This window comes from Amblyomma americanum, chromosome 1 (assembly GCF_052857255.1).
Source record: "Amblyomma americanum isolate KBUSLIRL-KWMA chromosome 1, ASM5285725v1, whole genome shotgun sequence".
In the NCBI taxonomy this organism is placed as follows: Eukaryota; Metazoa; Arthropoda; class Arachnida; order Ixodida; family Ixodidae; genus Amblyomma; species Amblyomma americanum.
The window spans coordinates 217,773,309-217,786,132 of record NC_135497.1 but is presented as its reverse complement, the minus strand read 5'-3'; the positions used below and the strand labels follow the sequence as shown (position 1 = coordinate 217,786,132).

The following is a 12,824-nucleotide window of genomic DNA, read 5'->3' as shown; positions in this document are numbered from 1 at the left end:
CTCTTCGCGGTCGCAAAAAACAGTCTAAAACCGCGGGCACAATTAGGTGTTCAACGTCATGCGTTTTTTCTTGTCCGTGACGCCATTGCAGCTTCCCGTGACGCAACTTTTCAAAATGGCGCCGGCGACCAATAGGAGCGGGCATTTTAGAGCGCTCTCAATTGTAGAGCGGTCGGAGCGAGTTCCGTAATCCGGGCCCAGGAACTGAGCGTCCCAGGTGAAGTGAGGATGCCTTGCAGACAGGGAGGACGCGGGTCGATGTAGTGCGACGCGTCGCTTGCGTTGCGTCCAAATAAGCGGCGGAAGGGAGCCAGGTGGTAGGAGCGGAGAGGAACAAGGGAGACGGCGGTGGACTCCCGTCAGCAGCCCGAAAAACTTGGCAGCAGCACAAAGAACAAGCGTAACCGAGACCCGTCGACGGCTTCACGAAATGCCGGAGGCTTCAAGCAGGCTATCCAAGAGTGTCTTGAATAAACAGCGCGAACAAAGACGAGCACAAAAGACACGAAAGCGAACGACACTGCGCTGGCACAAAAGACACGAAAGCGAACGACACGGCGCTGGCACAAAAGACACGAAAGCGAACGACACGGCGCTCGTCTTTGTTCGCGCTGTTTATTCAAGATGCTTAACCAACTAGCCCGCCAAAACGTGTTATCCAAGAGTGCCTTTCGGCAGCACGGACCCTCAACCGATCGGCTGCCACCTCCACACTTGCAAGGAACGCAGTAGGTTTGCGTCTGTGATCCAAGGGAGGTCCACGGCAGCACGGACCCAACGTCCGACGGCTCCGCTGCGCTGTCTTCATTTACACCTTGGTTTTCTGACACGTCAGCCATCCGCTCCTCGTGCTCGCCACGCTCTTTGTCGCAGTCGCCTCGCCCATGCCCTTCGCCCGCGCACACGCGCAACGCTGGGCTGGCACGCGCAGCGCTCCGCTGTCCGACGCACCACTGTCGACGAACCGCGTTCACAAATCCTCCGGGGATCTTTTGTGCACCTCACAGAAGCATCAGACAGTAATTAAGGAGCGTGAGAATGATCCGATAAATGAATCATTCCAGAATGCGGCTAGTGAATAAGTTAACTTTTAAACTGACTGCGCTCATAAAAGAAACACGAAGGCTGACGCAGAAGATCGAACCACAAGAAGGATGCATATTACATTCAATGTTTAGGTTTGATTTACCATCCCCTCTTGGAGGTAACCGTGCTCAAGCTTTTTTTTTTTTTGCACAGCTGGATCCGTATCACATGCAAAAAAATAAATTCGAGTTGTTTTCGTCGTATTAACTGTAGTTTAAGATATGTTAATATTGGTCGTCAACATCGAGCTTTATTTCACGGGAAACTGTGTCCCCTTACTCTACCTCTTGTTTCCTAGGGGGCGCCACATGGTTTTAAATATATGTGGGTGCTTTTAAAAAAAAACTAAGCTCGAGCAGAGAAAAATGAGAGGAAGAATGGGATTGAAAGAGAGGAGAAAAGGTGCTGAGTTTAACAAAGTATGATTTCCGACTGCCCATTGCCCACGTGGGGGAAAGTTGTATGCACAAGCTCCAAACCGACAAGCCATGCGGCTCGCAGGATTCCTTGTCTCCAGTTGTCCACGTGTGACGGTTTAACCCAGGTGGTGACGCTTCCGCCCTGAAGGCTCGCACGGCCGATGCGCGCTGTGGATGCCGCCAATTTATTTGCGGCTAAAGAATAACCAGCGGCTAGGAGAGGCCAAAAGCGCGCGTGTTCCACATCACGACCCACAACAGTGCCCCAAGGGTGAAGGAGGGGGGAAGGCACGACGCGCGCCTTTCGTCGGTGAGGTGACGCACATGGCTGCAGCGATGCTCCATGCATATCTTGGTTATTGGTGGGGGAGAGTATCCTCACACGACACCGGACGCCGCATACGCCTGCCCACCGTTCGCGGCTCGTGCGCGATACAAAATATCAAGTGCGTGCTAGGGAAGGGAGGAAGGCCGATCTCCTATTGGGCGAGAATGCTGCACGCGGAGGAGAGCGGCCGGAGCGAGGGGGTCCCTTACGCACGTACTCACGGCTGCCAGATTTTTTTTTTTTCGTGAGTGTAAAAGGTGAGGCACGCGCGCCGATTGCGGCGCGCTCAACGGCTACTGGAACGTTTCCTTTCATTGTCGAGGGGGAGGTGGGGGCCCCTCTCATCGCCGAGGGCAGCGAACCGGGCGGTCGGCTCGCGCCTCCTTCCTTCGCGCGTGGCCCTCCTCTCCCCTCGAAGAAGTGCGCGCTTCAAAACACCAAATGGACATAAAAGAAGGAAAACGGTACGCGATCGGCCAGTTGACTTCCAAAACCGACAAGAGCGTTCACCGCTGCATGAGCAAGAAGGCGTTCCGTCCGGACGCGTAGTTGATTTCCGCCAACGATCGGGCTCGCTGGACGCGGGTGCCGCGATATCACCATGGAGCCCATTCCGGCGGTGTACAGGCCGCTGTTGCCGAGCAAAATTGTCACAGCGTTCATATCTGTTGCGGCGATCGGTGTAGCTTACTACTGTGTGCGGAAGGTGGCCCGCTGGATCCGCGTGTATGCCTCCCTACGCAACGCGCCGAGGCCAAAGGAAAGTTTACCCTTCTGCTTGATCCTGGACATGTGGCGCCAAATTTCAACGATGGACTCGTCGCTCGAAGTGCCAGCCAGTGAGTGCAGCAAGCACATTTCTCTGCTCATCTCGTACCCTTCTATCTTTTCTGTGCCACATTTGACAAAGGTCGTTTGCGAGCAGATAAGAGATCTGCACACGGATGACCTCTGTCCGCTTCTGTCACTGCCCAGGTGAAAAAAAAAGAATCAGAAACCGAAAGGTGTTAAATTTTTACGAAGTGATTTCACTTCGCCTTTCATTTCTCCGCGACTGTGCACACAAGCAGATGTGTCCCACGCTGCGAATTTTAGCCTTTTAAGCACACAAAAAGAGAATGACAAGTTTTGAAATACATGCAGGCTCTTCGCCAGTGAAGCATGTCAGGGATAAACGGCCGTTTTCAGCCATGGTTTAGCAGCAAAGTAGCTAAATACGAGGAGTTGTTAGAAGCACAAGCCTCGGTTATTAAATATAAGGGCGGCAATGGCATATTGAGCCTACCGCAACGCCTTTCAAGACGAACGGGCAAAATACGCCATACGTTTGAACTGTTTCGGAGTGTTATTCAAAAGTGTCTTGCAGGCAGTGATTCTGAGCACGACCTTCCATTTTCTTTTGTTTCTCCTGTTTACTGAGCCACCTAAATTTTCTTTATTTTTCTAACAGTGCAATAGCAATACAATGCTCCCCTAGCGCCTTAGAAGGTCACTATTTCTTCGGTTAAATCGCAATAACAAAAAAACGCTATATAATTTCAACAGGCGGGGCTAAAAATATAGGCGTAAAGAATTTTGCGAGTTTTCACGTTGAAGCACCAAGATAAAGAAATTATACCAGATCAACAATTCTTCACCAAAATTGAGTACACTGAGAACCGCCGTGTCGCGCCGAAGGTGGCATAAATTTGTGTTCGTAAAGTTTGACTCTTGCATTATTAATAGATGTATGATGTCTTTGCTTTACAGGGCTATTCAACTACTTTAAGACCATATTTTCTGAAGTGCTTGACCATGACTTGACAGTTGCCTACTATGGGCCAAAACCATTTCTTGTCGCTGTGACCCCTAACACGGTTGAGGTAAGCATTCCTGGTACTCCTCTTGTATATCCTGCTCCTTCGTACTGACATCTGAATGGAATCCCGGTCACGAAATCAGTCATCTTAGTTGAATTAACAGTCTGTTTTCCACTGCGCCTAGCGATGAGACGGGACGCAGGAGGCGTCTGTCCTGTCGTCCCGCCTCTGGTCGTTAAGCAACTTGAATATACATGCATGCTATGCAGTCCAGAGGAACAGCCTATATCGATTGCTTTCCATTCTTGCTTAGCGAACTCATTTCGTTGCTTCTTTAAGTGAAGCTGGTGAAACACAAATGTTGTGCATGTATCTTTAGCCACTCTGTGATATCGATTTTCGCAAATAGCGAGGTCACGTCTGAAGCGTGGGAGTACTTGCGTCACGTTTTATTCTTTCCGCTGATGTTTACACGTGCCCAATATAGCAGTTTGTCTTCTCAGAGGGCAGTCGCTTCACTGTCAACATCCTAGTACTTTTCTTAATTCCGTTTTTTTATTTCTTGCTTTCTTTCTGCCTTTGAATATTACATGCCTTCAGGGAGATAATATCTCATTGTACCCACGCATACAAGAGCTCAATGATCTAGATTCAAACGTTGAGGTCATCATTATAACGATGATTAACAAAAGTTTTGGGTGGTTGCCTATGCTTGACGCAGTTTTAATATTTTCTGCTTCTCTTTCAGCGAGTGCTGTCAAACAGCGAAAATGTCAACAAGTCATTCTTGTATGCCATGCTAAAGAGCTGGGTTGGGAACGGCCTGCTTACTAGGTAAACATTCTTTCCTACGCTTTCTTCATTTGCAGCTACCGCAAAGTTTTTGATAATTTACAACGCCTGCACTAGGAAAAAGAACTTATCACGGTGTACTCAGAATTGATGCAACACTTTCTTTGTTAGAGCCCTTCTGCAGCATCACTGCTTCTTGGGACTTTGCCTGCGATGACCGGCCAAATGCCAAGCATACTTGGTATGCTGCAGACGCGAACAGTGTTGCAGACTTCTTTGCAAATTCTAATTTTGTTTTTAATTGGTTTGTAAATAAACTGTCCTACAATAAAATTCATACAATTTGTTAAAACTACCGTAAACTCGTTTCGCTTTGTGTTCGTTAAATAATTACAAAATTGCATGGGATGGCTACTGTAACAACAAATCAACCTCGTTACGTAACCTCGCTAGGTTTTGTAATTCTTGTGCAAGAGAGGAAGTTACTTCTGATACGCGCTGACCCGCGCACGCTTGCTCGCTTACCTTCAACTGCTTCCGCGGGCACCAATCTGCCCGTGAACGTGTGTTTGCAGTTGCGCGGCTCCCGAGAAATATTCAATTGCGTTAGCGGCTACTGCTACTTCGACAATAGGGCGAGCAATAGAGCTCTTCAGAGCCTGCTTTTGCTTTTTGTTGCGCACTAGAACAGCTATATTGCCAGAAATCGCACGGCTAAAAATAAATGAGAGATCAAGACCAGAACTACAGTTGCCGTTTTTGCAGAAATGCTTGTTCAACTATTGCGCCTCGCACATCCATAGGAGCGCTGCTCACAGCAGGACTGCGTGAGGAGGGGTCAAAATTTCTCACTCGGAGACTTGCTTGAGTTCGCCTTATTGATGACATGAGACAAGAGTCCTCCCTGTGCGCCGAGGCCTGACCAAGAGACGTTCTGTTTTTTTTTTTGTTTTGCTTCGTAGCGAAAAGACAATCTGGAAGAAGCGCAGGAAAGTGCTGACACCGGCGTTCCACTTTCGCATCCTCGACGAGTACGTGCCCATCATGAACCGAAGAGCTTCCGTGCTGTGCGAGAAGTTGGCTGTGCTGGGGCGAGACCACTTTGACTTGCTGCCGGTGATGAGGCTTGCGACATTCGGCATTCTCTTCGGTGAGTGCGCCTCCATCAATGCCTCGTTTCCGCGGCGCCGTCGGGGCTTTTGACAGGATATGGGTTTAGTTCTACGCGCCCTGTCTGTTCGCCGTCCTTCAAGAGGCCACCCGCTGGGCTTGTCCAAAGGTGTGTTCGAAGCGTCCTCAATCCGCACGAAGTGGAACGAGTGCCTGGACATTATTTCTTTCAGGAGATCGTTGAGGCTATTTTGCTTCAATCAGATCTCAACGACTAAAATTGCTTGTTTTTGTGCTAAAGGCAGCGCTCCAGTGAAGCACATTTTTTCTATTGTGCATATTTTGAGGCCGCTGAAGATAAGTACTGAAAGATAATGCCGTGGGATATGAAGGAACAGAGTAGTTATTGAGAGGAAGACCACAAGAAGTGAAATGTTGTTTTATAGTTAATTTTTGCCCACAACAGCAAACATTCTATTCAGCATAGCTTTAGACTTGCATAAATGAGCTGTTATGGGGTGTCTCTGAACTAAATGATGAACAATGAAAAAGCACCGATCAACAATTTCTCGAGAAATTTCCGTGAAGGTAGTCCGTGTTTTTTTAGGCTGCTGTAGTTTGCACAGGAAAGGGGACGTGCAACCTATTTATTATTTGTCACCGTAATTTAAAGTCTTGTCACTACATGCCACCGTTTTAGTTGTCCTGGGTCGCCAAGTTTTCAGAACAATTGGTTCACCATGCAGTGTGGAGCGAAATGAACTGATATATTTAATAAAATATTTCATTCACGAGTCACGAATCGGTACTAAAGGTACTAAAGGCAGACTTGATACTGAAGAAGCCGACGGTAGAAAGCTGCTTCCTGGAAACATAATAGTACTAGCAAAAAAAGAAAAACACCGCTATGTAGTATTTTTCTTTACCATACTTCTGCATTGCAAGTGCTCAAAAACTTCCTTAAATGCTCAATGCTCAGTAGTTAATACATATGCTATGTTGCTCGTACCAAATTATTGGTTCAGTTTCCGTGAAATTATCACATACGACGACATCTGGTTCGCAATAAAAGGAAGGCGACATTTTATGCATTCGGGGAGATTTACAGCCTGAATGAATGTGCCATAACGATAGCGACCTTTAATGGCGCGCTGCACTTGTGACATGACAGGTATGGCTCACGCACCTTTCTATAGTCGCTACCTTGTCAATGGCAACGCGAACTATGCGCTTTGCATTTCTATTTTTTTTTGAAAGGATGAAAAATGAAGGAGCACAAGTAGTGATACGTAAGGTGTTCTAAACAAACAATGAGATACAGAGGAGCTTTGCATGGCGGCAGCTTTCAATGCTTGAAACTTTGTGCGCAGATCATTGCGCGCTGCTGAATTGTGATTTCGACTGACAGCTTGATATAAGTGGAGCACGGACACGCCTTCTGTGCTTTCAAAAGAAACTGATATTTATTCAATTATTGAAGGCAAATTGAAATTTAGTGCTTGTGTCACAATTAGCGTAAGCTTTGCTATATAAAGCCAGGATTGTCTCAGGCGCCAGAACTTTCGCGAGCACTATTCAATACCTTGCGAACGGTAGTAGGAGTTGCCCGTTTCCAATTTTAATCTTGAATAGCTGAGATTTAAATACACATTACTAAGTGCAGCCATATATGCGCTTTTGCATTCACAAGAAAGAACGAATGTCTTAGATGACTGCACAAAGGAGCTCTGAGACGTCGCACTTCACAACGGCACTATTTTGTGTCAACTATGGATGAATAACGATTTTACGGTTGGTTCTTTTTTCTAACTTGTAGCCTTTCATTACTTCCTTCAGAGACCGCTATGGGAATAACGCTTGACGAAGAGGACGTCAAGAAGACCGGCTTTTTGAAGGTCAACGATGAGTAAGTCTTTTGCCTTTGTTGCGCTCCATTCCACACTACGAAAAGAAAGCGGAACTTTCTAGCTGCAACAGTGTTTCAAGCTTGTACACTGTACTCGCAGAATCGCTACCGACATCATTACAAGAATGATGAACATCCATCACTGGCCTGAGTTTATATACCGGCGGACTGGGGTGGGCCAGAGGTATTACCAGAAAGTGGAACTTATAAAGAAATACACTCGAGACGTAAGTACAGACCGACAGTAGTCCTGTTTATAGCTCCTAGAGATATAATACGAATATCTTAACGCGTGATTTCTTTTATAAAAGCTTTCATTCTTTTTTAAATGAAGAAGAATAAACAAAGCGCTTAGCGAAAACAAACAGAAACGTCAATCAATTTTTTTTTCTTTTCGACATAAGTAAATCTGGATCGTTAGTTCATTCAGGGTTGAAAAATTACTGTGAAACTCACAGTCCATAGCCAATGTGAGCCATAACCACTCAGAACAGACTGCAATAACAGCGTGACGGGATAGCTTTCCTCAACTTTTCTTGCTAGTTTGCTGCAGCGGTATTAATTTCTGCGGCAGTGATTAGTGCCACCGGTCTGTGGCAAGGAGTGAAGTGAAGCAGCGTGTAGAAAAAGTAAAACTTTGTGTTTCACGCTTTATGTTTCAGCATTAAATTGTGCGTTGTGCTCACAGAGACAAATATATGCCTCAGCTAAACATCCATATCCTTTGTTAGATTTTAGACTGCCGAAAGAAGAGTTACAAGATAGAAGGTGAAAGAGCGGTGCAAAAGAAGAGCTTTATGGATATCCTCCTGCGTATGCACATGGAAGAAGGAGTATTCACAGAAGAAGAAATCAGAGAGGAAGTCAACACGTTCATGATTGGGGTGAGAATCTTTTTTGGCACTCAACAACGTTGGCGTCCATTGTGACGCGAGCTTCGCAAAGGGAAGTTTTTTATTTTCCGTTAGCTCTCTAGGACAGAGGTGCGGGCTGCTAGCAAAAAATTAATGTGAAAACACTCAGTGGCCATACCGGTAAGAGATTTTACGAGAACAAGTTAAAGCTGTCGATCTTATTGAGAGAGATGACGTTGCGTTGGATAAGTATCATTTTGGTGTCGCCGAAAAGTATGCACAATTTCAGCGGCTCCTTGTGCAAGTCGGGCATTCTGGCAGTGGCTCATTTTTAGTTTTACATTGCGCGTTCGAGGCATCCCAATTTCTTGTCACCTCTTGGTCAGCCAGACGGCATGGAGTTCGCATCATTCGGAAAGCAGCTTTCAGGCTTCCTACTCAAACTGCGTTTTCTTCTGTTAAAGAACAAAAATGAACTTGATGCGAAAAGAAAATTCTAGATTTAGCTTAATATATAATTTTTGGCCAAGATTCTCAGCTGTTTTTTCTGCGTTTTGAGCGTGCAGTTTAGGGAAATTTGTTCTGCTTGAGCCAACTCATCGTGCATTGTGCTGCAGGGATTCGACACTACCGCCACGGCAGCGTCTTTCGCAATCCACCTTCTCGGAAATCACCCGGAGACCCTGGCGAAAGTTCACGAGGAGCTAGACGCCGTGTTCGGCTCTGATCGTGAGCGGCCTGTTACGGTCGAGGACATCAAACAGCTCAAGTATTTGGACTGCGTCCTTAAGGTTCGTCGCCTGCATAGAATTCTGCTCTGTGAGGATGACGTCTGGTCTATACATGATTCCCAAAAGCAGGTTCAGTGGTGACATTGAACTTGATGAGCAGCGTTGTTGAGATAAATACGATTGGCGTAAGGGAATTTCGGCCGCTCGGTACTGCACCGTTGGGGGAGTCTGCAGTCACTAGACATGATTTCATTTGCACTGACACGTTGCATTTATCGTTTCTTCGTTTCTGAAGTACCCAATGCGTTTATGCGGATTACTTATATGATCAATTATCACTCTTAAACATGAATACGCCTCCTGTCAACAGACGTAATTATTGGCGAAAACTCTAATGCACGGTATTCCTTTGAGCGGACTTTCGGCTCATGTTCTATGAATCATTTGCATGCGGTTTAAAACAAAGGTAGCAAAAGGTTTCGTGACGTTTTTGTAATCATGAGGTGCGCAAAGAATTGTCGTTTTGCCTAACGAAACATCCTCGTTTACTCAGTAAATGTGAAAAGTTATAAAAAATTTTTGAAGTTCACAGCTGTTCTCATTTCAGGTTTGCATACCTATCACAGGTTTGCAACTAAGCCATCTCCCCTGTGATAATTGCAAAATGCACTACACAGTGAGCCGCTCAGGCGTCAAGCAAGGCTAAAAAATATCAGCTTAATTTGAAGTCCATCATTTAGTTTCGTTTTGTTTTTTTATATCTTCAATAATACAAGAAATGCAGTACTAAATAGAACGGCAAAGCCAGAGCGAAGCACGCTTGGCTGTCATTGTAGACCGCAAACTTTCAGTGACGGATATACCCTTACGGCGGAGCTGAAGTGTCCCCCGAATTTTCCTATCTGTTTGGCCGATAACAATCAATTGGTAGATAACTGTTCATGAAAAACTCTCTCTATCTTAGCTACCTCTCGAATTACAAGGATTCATATAAGCTAGCTTTGAATGTCTCCCTTTTATAATTCATAGTTGCCGTATGCATTAAGAATGAAAACTAATTATGAATAAATATTTCATTCTTTTTGTAACCTCAGGAAGCTCTTCGGCTCTACCCGCCTATTCCGGCAATTGCAAGGAAGCTGGGAGAAGACGTTTCTATTGGTAAGGCTGATTTCCTACTTACGTTCGTTTTGCATTCACTGCGCTCTGCGTATACCACCAGTGAATTGACGGACGTTCGTATACACCTTAAAGGAAGACGAGCAGGGAGGCGGGCTTAAACTTTGCCCGAAGGAAAAACAAAAAGTGAAAGGTTGCTCGCTGGCCTAGTTGGTTCATAGTAGGTATATGACAGCGCGAATAACACTAAGGAAGGGCGCTCTTTTCGCTGTGCCTCTGTCGCCGTCCCTTCCTTAATGTTATTCGCGCTGCTATATAATGTTATACAATCTGCAAAAAGGGAACGCTATATAAACCGAAATGTTCAGAATTTCATAAATATTCTTGGTATTACTATGGCACTCAGCTATAAAATATAGATATAAAAACACCTGTCAAAGCTTTATAACTCTGCGTGCTCGCGGAGTTCTACTGCTTTGACCTATGTTGCTTTGTTAAAATATGCTGACTAGACAAATGCTGCTTCGACAGAGCTCTGCTGTTCTGGCATATGACCCTCTCACTTCTTCGAATTGCGAATTTGCCCCCCTAATTACTTTGTTTCAATACAGTTTCAAGAGCATGATAGACTTCGTCTCTAAACGAGAAGACCACTTAACTAGTTTTTGAAGTTGTACTCCTAAGCAGGATTGATGTGGGGAAAGTTTTCACCTTAAAATGCTTTTTTTTTTTGTTTCACAGATCACTCGTGCTAAAATATCCAAATGCTCATATCTGCAGATCTTACTTTCTCGCACGAAATTTCAACTTCATACTGATAACTTATTGTTTTTTTTGTGTGTGTGGTTCGGTAGCCGTGTTGATATAATCACCACTATAAAAAAAACGATAGAAAGAGGCAGTTTACTTGTGGCAAAATTACACTGTTAGGCAATTTTTTTTGTAAAGGGCAAGATGGTCATTGGAAGACGACAGAAACGCTGCAGATGACTGCATATTTTGTCTGTAGTTAGTTATTGATCTTCTGTTAAAGAAAAAAAAGGCAGCAGGAAACCTATTGTTGAGGTTTTCCAGCTAATCTGATCGTATTCTTTTTTGCTGTTTCAGGAAAATACACCATACCAAAAGGAACAGTTTCCGTTATCTTTATATACTTCATGCATAGACACCCTCGGTTCTTCCCCAAGCCGAACGACTTCATACCGGAAAGGTTCCTTGAGGTGGACCAGGACCGCCACCCATTCCTCTACATTCCATTTGCCGGCGGTGCTCGCAACTGCATAGGTGCGTGAAACTAACGATCGTCGTGAATAACATGCGAGTAAGCTATAACGAGCTAGAGAAAGAAATTCATCTTAAGCAAAAGTTCCGTGCACAACCTCTCATTAGCCACTCAAGCTATCGGCTCCAGAGATTTCCCAATAAAACGTTTTTTTTTTCGCAATAACCGATGAAAAGGTATTACAAATGACTTGTAGGGACGTCATTTTGCCCTCAGGCCACGACATACACCGGGTGAACAAACTTACTAGAAGAAATTTAACAAACTTCGAAGAGAAACTCTAAAAGTCTATAAGAGCTCCACGTTCGACTAGCAGCTGCAACAAGTTGCTTATCATAAGTTACGTGTTCGGCTGCCATGTATTCAGTGGGCGAGATAAAAAGAGTCGTTTTCAAATGCACGTTACGCGAAAAATGATCGCATGACACCGCCTTAAGGCCATCGGTTGTCATGGAATCAAATTAGATTTGTATAATTACTGCAATTCTTTAAGCTAACGAGACGAGACACTAACGCAATACCGGCTTGTGCCTTCATCTTTTGCGTCTTTTTTCCTCGACAGGGCAAAAGTTTGCTCAGCTAGAGGACAAGATTCTGCTGGCGCAGATCCTGAGGCGCTTCAAAGTGAAATCGAAGATTCGTAACGAGGACCTGCAGATGTCGCTGGAGCTCGTTTTGCGGCCGTCGCAAGGCCTGCACCTGAAGCTTACGCCCAGGGACCATGCAGTCACGTGAACCGAGAGAGAACCGTCGCAAAGTTGTAGTAAATTTTGTGATGACATGCATGGTCGCAGTCAATATGATCACGTTGAAAGAGAGTGCCGTGACATGTTTTTTTTAAGTTTAGCGTGTGGATAAAAGGTGATTGTGCTATTGACCTTTGTAAATATGTAGAATACATCTAGTAATGTTATTGAATAAAGTTCCTGAAAGTACCGTAACGGGCTTTACGCCAAGTTGTGCCTCTGCCTCTGCATTCTTTCTGTATACTATAACCTGCCTTAGTGGCTCCGGGCTGCGCAAAATTTAAGAGGAACTTTTGAACAAAATGGTTTAGAAAATACTGCTACGCGGAGTCGCCAAACAGCACGTTTCTTATAGTAATGTGGCAGAACAAGAATCCCAGAAACCCTCCCAGGAGGGGAGACGAGAATGTTATTGTGGAAACATGACTATTCATAGCTTCATTGACAGCCAATACACTCCGTAATTCTGGACCTCTTCTAACTGGCTCCTACTGCTCATGTTCAGTGCCATCATGCTGCGCAACTCTTTGGAAGCCCATCATGGGTCGCATTAACACTTCTAGATTTATTACAAGTGCAATGGCTTATCGTTTTTCGTGGTGGCTACTGCTTCCTTATCGCAAAACTTGGAAGGAATTTATTGCCTACCCCT

At 45.2% G+C, this 12,824-nt stretch overlaps 1 protein-coding gene across 1 annotated transcript; it reads left to right on the top strand.

Moving 5' to 3' along the window:
- The first annotated feature begins 2,292 nt into the window (after positions 1 to 2,292).
- On the top strand, positions 2,293 to 12,367 carry LOC144114629 (cytochrome P450 4c3-like). The gene is made up of 11 exons (XM_077648490.1): positions 2,293 to 2,672; positions 3,583 to 3,695; positions 4,381 to 4,466; positions 5,387 to 5,574; positions 7,371 to 7,440; positions 7,541 to 7,667; positions 8,172 to 8,324; positions 8,912 to 9,085; positions 10,120 to 10,186; positions 11,252 to 11,428; positions 11,989 to 12,367. Exons 1-11 carry the CDS (start codon positions 2,435 to 2,437, stop codon positions 12,159 to 12,161), a joined length of 1,566 nt encoding a protein of 521 aa, XP_077504616.1. The 5' UTR covers positions 2,293 to 2,434; the 3' UTR covers positions 12,162 to 12,367.
- Positions 12,368 to 12,824: the final 457 nt, after the last annotated feature.